At 34.3% G+C, this 7,208-nt stretch overlaps 1 protein-coding gene across 1 annotated transcript in view; it reads right to left on the minus strand.

Annotated features, from left to right (window-relative positions):
* LOC112521069 (RNA polymerase II subunit A C-terminal domain phosphatase SSU72) overlaps positions 1-4,220 on the minus strand; it is a 15,322-nt gene extending 11,102 nt beyond the window's left edge. The window contains exons 1-3 of the mRNA XM_025129712.1: positions 4,091-4,220; positions 3,107-3,383; positions 2,112-2,257 (exon numbers count right to left, since the gene is read on the minus strand). Of these exons, the coding sequence (XP_024985480.1) occupies positions 2,112-2,257; positions 3,107-3,321 (361 nt within the window). The 5' untranslated portion in view covers positions 3,322-3,383; positions 4,091-4,220. The remainder of the gene's footprint in view (positions 1-2,111; positions 2,258-3,106; positions 3,384-4,090) is intronic.
* Between the last annotated feature and the right edge of the window lie 2,988 nt (positions 4,221-7,208).

The following is a 7,208-nucleotide window of genomic DNA, read 5'->3' on the forward strand; positions in this document are numbered from 1 at the left end:
GAGTTTATAACACAATACTTAATAACTTAAGATATGTGTAAAAAAATAAAGTATTACTGTTTGATTACACATTTTAATTTATAAATATTTAATTTATGTAAAACAATAAACTATTTATATTTTGATGAGACACATGATTAATTAAAATTGTAAAACAAGGATAATTTTGGAAAACATTCCCAGTTAATGCATTAAGATAGGATAGGCTAACTTAACATGTTAAGTCAATCTCTTAGTATTAAATTAAAATCAAACACGTTAATATAACTTAACCAGTTAAGCTAACCGCCCATTAAGCTTATTAAGTTGAAAACAAATACCCCCTTAATTAACCGGGAACAAATCCTCAACATCAAAGCTTACACAAATGAGTGATGTTTGCACTTATTGTAGCCTCAAATCACAACTCTAAGTGCTACGTTAGTTGACCATCTTACAAGAAGTAAACTATCGTAGGACTTCATATCTTACTGTCCTAAACTATACAACACAACTGCACAAACTCAAATCAAACACTTGAATTCCAAACAGAGAGCAATTGGTTTTGGGTCAAATGTAGGATTGTATGTTCATGTTTGACCTCCAACCAAACCTCCCCTTGACTCAAGCTCCTAACTCGACGCCTAGGAACATCTTCTCTTGACATCCTTGAAATTGTCCACATCTAGAGTTTAGCATTGCTATGGAATTAGAAGATGAACAACAGCTCAGCAGTATCACGAGACAAGTTGAAATCAATTTCTCCTCTTTAAATTCTTATCTAGTCCTCGTCTTCAATTTCTTCTAGTCAACACGAAATCCTCTTCTACTTCTTCTTTGATTTTTTTTGCAAATGTATAGATCAACTGCCTAAAATATCAGGAAGAAAAGTCAAAGATGGGATTTTCTAGTTGGCTCTCTCTTTAACTCATTTCCAATTGCATGTACTTCCTGATTGAGCTTGGACCTCTCTACACTTCTTTCTAATTCAAATCTGAAAGCCACATCTTCTCTTCTTTCATACCCTATCATTGGTCATTTACCTTTGGACATCATACTACTTTGTTAAAAGGATCAGAAAAAAAAAAGGGTTTGGATCTCCTGCGGGAATGATTTGGAAGAGCCAAAACCAAAAATAGTGGTATTTGCTAGGAACAACATAATGGAGGCAGTCAATCAATATAGATTGATCCGAAATCTGATCCAAATCCAACATAGCACCCATAGGTACATAAGAAATGTACTAATATTGTTTTCAGCAATGGTAATAGTATTGTACTATATTACCACAAAATCAAACCATGAATCTTATTCCTTGATAACTGCATATTGTCGATGAATCTAGATGTTAAATACATCATGTGTTTCCAATGTATTAATCCATATAATGATTGCATACTATATTACCACAAAATCAAACCATTAAATCTTAATCTTCAATAGCTGCATACATGCTATATTACCACAAATCAAACCATTAAATCGCCATTGAATTTAGATTTTAAGTATATGTGCATATACAATATGTTAAGAATATATATAATGATTACATATACATATGTAATAATGTAATAATGTAACCAAGTATCCCAAATACCGATGTCCATTTGCGACAGATTTCAAAACCCCAAATTCCTATCCTGCCGTCCTGCGAATACACAGTTCTAATAACCATGTACTAATCTGTGTGCCCTGAGTTGGAAGGCATGGGAAAGTTACAGGCTTGACTAAAGTAATTATACCAAATTCTTTACTGTTAGTTGATGGATATATTGTGCCTAAAGGGATGTCATGTAGCAGCGTCCAAAAATCACAGCTAAGGGCACTTAAGCGACCACCAAGGCATCAATACCCATGCAGCTTCGATTAGTTATGGTCATTTAATCATCCACCTAGGAGTTAGGTGTCCCCACAGATTCGATTAGCAATTAAGCATTGAATTAAGTGTTTCAAACAATTAAGTAGTGATTAATTGACTTTCTGAACTTGTATTCATCAATGGATTCTTTTAACTTAGAGGAAACAAGTTTTTGTATTGGAATTCTAGGAGCTCTCAAATTATACAAATGTAAGAACTACAAACTTGCATTGGCATATCATGCAACCCACAAGATGTGAAGTTGAACACTAACCTTCAACAACCATATCAAATACCTTTTCCTCGAATGTGAATACAACATCAAAGTGCCCATCCGGGCCATTTTCTTGCCAACGTTGAGGTGCAGTTTTGACCGCCAAGTTCCTCTTGAGCATCTGGAGTATGCCATTGCGCTTATAACTATGCAATAATTAAGAATAGCAATGTCCGTTCAATATCATGAAGTATAGGACTTAAACAATATGATTTCCCAACTACATCCCTTACTCCATGTGGTTTTCAATTTATAAGTTATTGAAGTGGTACCTCCATTTCTACTTGGTTTTTTATTTTACTTATGTATGAGTTTGGATATCACTTGTTATCATTTACAACAATATATAAATTATGTGTTTGTTTTCAATTATTAGTTCCAACAATCACAGTAATAATAATTAAAAGATCAACAAGATATTGTCCTGTATCTCAATCGAACAAGGAAATTTTCCATTATCAAGCAATACTCGATGCAATTTCTGAAAGAAGGTCAACATAGACCAACGGCATTTACAAAGTCATGCAACTTATGGACCAAAAAAATAATTTACAACAACTACTCCGGGTCCTAATCAGCTTTGTATACAAAACAACATACGATGTTTCTGTATCGAAATATATTACAGCCATCTCTGGTCCTAATCAGCTCTGGACACAAAATAAACATAAGATGTTTATGTTTTGGAAATATCTTAAGCCAACAGTTGCAAATTTGAAACAAGCGCATCAAAAATAATATTGAAGCTCTCTTTCAAATTTAGGAAAACATTTATCACCGACAACCCCAACCGGCCCCACACTTGTATTATCTCTAATTTTCTCAATGTCCATAACATAATAGAATAATAATTATGAACCAAGGTGACGGTCCAGTGGTAAAGACGTATCTGTGGCCTATTAAGGTCAAAAGTCTCGAGTCTCAACCTCCCCCATATGCCAATCAAAAAAGGAGTTAAAGTAAGTATTGAATATTCTTAAACAGAAAGAGGATACAGCTCAGGATCTTTACGTCTGAGGTCATCAAACATCTGCTTGTAAGGGGTACCAAATTCGTAGACATTTGGTTCTCTTAAAGAAGGGCCTGGGAGCTTAACATGGGTGCCTGTTCCATATGAACATACATCAAAACCCTCTCTCTTGAGTATGAAGTGAGCCTCCATGCTTCGATTCTGATTCGAGGAGCATACCATAGCATATCGTAGTCTCATTGTTGCTGACAACCTTCCTTAAGACTTTACAGCGTGCCTTGAGCACAGGATTCTCAATTCCTCTGTTAACATTACAGAAAAATATTCATCTAGTTAACATAAGGTGGTTCTTGTTAATACTGTGGCAATACAATCATCAATAATGCTAACGAGAATGGCAAAACAAAACATCAGTAATTGGTTCAGGGCCTTTCCTTTAACGCCATATCTTCATAAGAAGTATAAACAGCTAGAATAGAAAATTTCATTGGGAGGGTGAAACCATAGGACTCCGGTTCACATGTATATCCTCCATATCTGAGCATTCATGTTTTTTTTCTTCTTTGAAACGGTCAAATCTTTTTATCAAAACTGAACAAACAATTCAAACTGAAGTGGATTTGAAACCACCTGCAATCTACCCATCCATACAATACCAAAGAAACAGAACAGAAAAACAGCAACCTAAACATTAACAATTTAATCTTGCACTTGCATTCGTAATTGGGAGGAAGTTCTAACCCTAACATACACAAAAATTGCAAATTGGGGAAATCACTTGAAGCAAAAGTCCCTTTACTACAAACCGATATCGATCTTTAACACACAAAATAAATCCTTACACTAAATAGCAAATTAGGAACTACTAGTAACAAGTGATTCGTGATTGTGGTATGGACACCGAACTGCCATGGGTGTGCGTGGTTTGTATGCATGACCATGTGAGTGTAAGAGTGTGTGTGTGTGTGTGTGTGTGTGCCTCTGTGTAGGTAGAATCTGCAGGAAGTACCGTGGAGTATCGCTGCCGGAGATTGGTTAGGAAGTGAGCGGAGTGGAGGTGGCGATCGAAGGAGGACGGAGGCCGGAGAATTCTTTGGTACAGTTTAAAACTCGACCCAACCCGTCGGATCCCAAACCCCAACCTGAACCGGAAAATGTGTATTTTGACCCAATAAAATCAAATAATTAAACTCGGGTCGTTCCTTAGCATGTTAAATGTGAGATTTTGAATAAGTTCTCGAAATTTTGGGACCCAAATTTACATGTGATCAAGGTCTTTTATTGACCTGTATAAAACTATAGCTGAAATTATTTAGGTTCAAACCATTAATTGTTTAGTTTTAAGTTCAAATCATTAATGATTTAGGTTTAGTTTATATTGTTAATCGTTTTTGGTTTAGTCCATTTTTGTTCTTAACATATATTTTTTTATCTCATTTATGTAATGTAATCAAAAGTTTTGGATGTAGCAGGACCTCCAAAAATATTAAAACGTCCCTGATTGAACCCTAATCTAAACCAAATTATATTTGAATCCGAAATTATCGATTCGGTTATCGGTTATTTGTCCGTATCGCTTTTCAATCCAACGACATAGCATGAAGAAAAAACTGTGTTTTGCCTCCAATTGAACTATTTAACAGATTTTGTGCTGATGAATTAGCGAGTAAGATCTTATTCACTAAACTATGAAAATCTGTGTCTGATAAATCATATACATGATAATGCAAGTCTCGTCTTACAGTGTAAAATTTTATAATATCGTACTTCATACATATCTTTATATCATATATCGTCTATGTAAACATGCATGTATTTTCTCAATCTCATTCTATCAAGGGGCCAGTAGGCACTACTCTTGTCAGTAGAAAGGACAAATCATAAATTTGATAATGCAAGTCATCTTATATATTATCACATATCAAAGGTGGTGTCTGATTGGTTTGAACTTGGCTCCAAATGTCAAAAGTACCAGGAGGTCTCAAGTTCAAATACAAGGAGGAATAAAAATCCTCTTGTGGCCACGGAGGTTCAAATGCGGTGACGCCGGGCTATCTGCAAAGCAGGTGGTCGCCCTGGGATTAGTCGACTTGCATAGCGGGTTGGATATCAAGGTTAATAAAAAAAATGACTATTATGTCACTCTGTTGTGATGTATCGGAGTTATCATCAAAAGGGGTATCAATTTAAGCTCAGTGATATTATTACTAATAAAAAGTTTTAAAATGACAACTACAAGACTTAAACTCTAAAGGGCTGTTTGGCAATTGTTAAATGGTTTGGTGCAGAATGATTAAGTGATCAGAATGATTAAAAAGCTCTCATGATATAGTGCCAAATGAAATGTAATTATTTGGTAATTGTGTACAATGAAATTAGGGCTTTTAATGATTAAAGGAGATTCATGATACAAAATCATTCAGAGGGTTTTAAAACCATTAGGCATACTTTTTTTATGTCAAACAAGATTCACATCTTAACGATTCAGAGAATTAATACGATCAAACTCTACATAAAATAATTTAGACCACTGACTAATTCAACTCGAAACTACAAATATTTTTTGTTATATTTTCTAAAATCAAACCATGTATGAAATATTTTAGATTACTATATAATTTCAACTATTTTTTTTTTTGTGATTTCCATAGTCAAAAATATGATTCTCGAATATTATTTTTAATTTTGTATTCTATTTCTTGATTCAATGTTGAATCTCGTAATTCCAATTTTTTTTGAAGTATATAATATTTATATACGGCAAATAGAACAAATAAACTCACACACCCTCCTCACCTTTGGTGAGGTTTGAACTCTTGACCTCCTAAAAGGCCAAGGACTCATATACCGCTAGGCCAAAAGCCCTTTGGTCGTAATTCGAATTTTGTTGTCACCCATAATGTGGTATGTTGCCTAAGACTATATATTATTTTAAATAGTATGTTCATTTGTAGTTTTTAAATAGTGGGAGCATTATTTTACCTTCTCGTCCAAGGCATGAGAAATCCCATGACTGACCATGTGTAGAATACATGATCATATAATAAATATAACAACTAGACAATACATTTTTATTAATTATAATTCAATTTACAGTTATCTAACTATCAGTTTTTAGGCATATCACTAACATATAGTTTGTGTTGTGAGCATAAACAATGAAAACACACAGTGAGGTGAATTTCCATGTGATTTAAACCGGGATTCACACCTAAGTATGTTTTGGTAAGTTCAGTATGAACCACGTATGTTTTCATACCCTAAGGTGGCATTTGTTTTTTAAGAGGTTTTGAAGTCTGAAGTCTGATTTCACTTCTGAATTTTAAGAGGTGGTACTGAAGTCTGAAATCTGAATCAGTCAGACTGTTTGTTTTTACGTCTGAAGTATGAAATCTGAATCAGTCAAGTTTCGGATCTGATAGATTTGGATCGATCTGGGTCATGATTTTACGAGAATATGTGGATCGATCTGGGTCGTGATTGATTTGGAGATCGAATGTCTTGCGAGATAGATTTGGAGGACTAAATCTGGAGGGGAAAGTCTGGAGGGAGCGATTAAGAGGATTTAAGTGATTATGTTATCACTTTTTTTTCAGAGCAAATTAAGAGCTTTTCAGCTCTTATTTATATAAAAAAAACAAACGGTCTGAAAATAAAAACGTCTGACCGGTTCAGACTTAAGAGGCATTAAGTGGTTTTTTCCGAAAAACAAACAAGCCCTAAAACTCAAATTTTTATGGTATGTGTTTATTTGTTTTAAATTATTATAGCATGGTAAACGATGTTTAGTATGATTAACGTGTTATACAAAAAAAATGGTTTTACATGCGTGTTGGATGCCCTATCGAGACTCCAACTAACCAATATATGAGATGTCAAATGCTTATAATGTTTATAAACATGTGTATTATGTGCATAACGTTTTTCAGAATGTTATGTGCATGAGTGGCATACAAAACGTTAGTGCTATGATTATGACATGTTTATCACAGTATTCTCATGAAATGACTTATGGATGGTTTACCTAACAACTTGTAGTTTCAGCGAGCTTAATAGCTGATTAGTGGCACGTTTTTTAGCAGACAACTAACCCATTAATGGCAAGGGCAAAAGAAGGGTCTAGTTGC

The sequence above is a fragment of the Cynara cardunculus genome, assembly GCF_001531365.2.
Source record: "Cynara cardunculus var. scolymus isolate 2C chromosome LG 1, CcrdV1, whole genome shotgun sequence".
NCBI classification, from domain to species: Eukaryota; Viridiplantae; Streptophyta; class Magnoliopsida; order Asterales; family Asteraceae; genus Cynara; species Cynara cardunculus.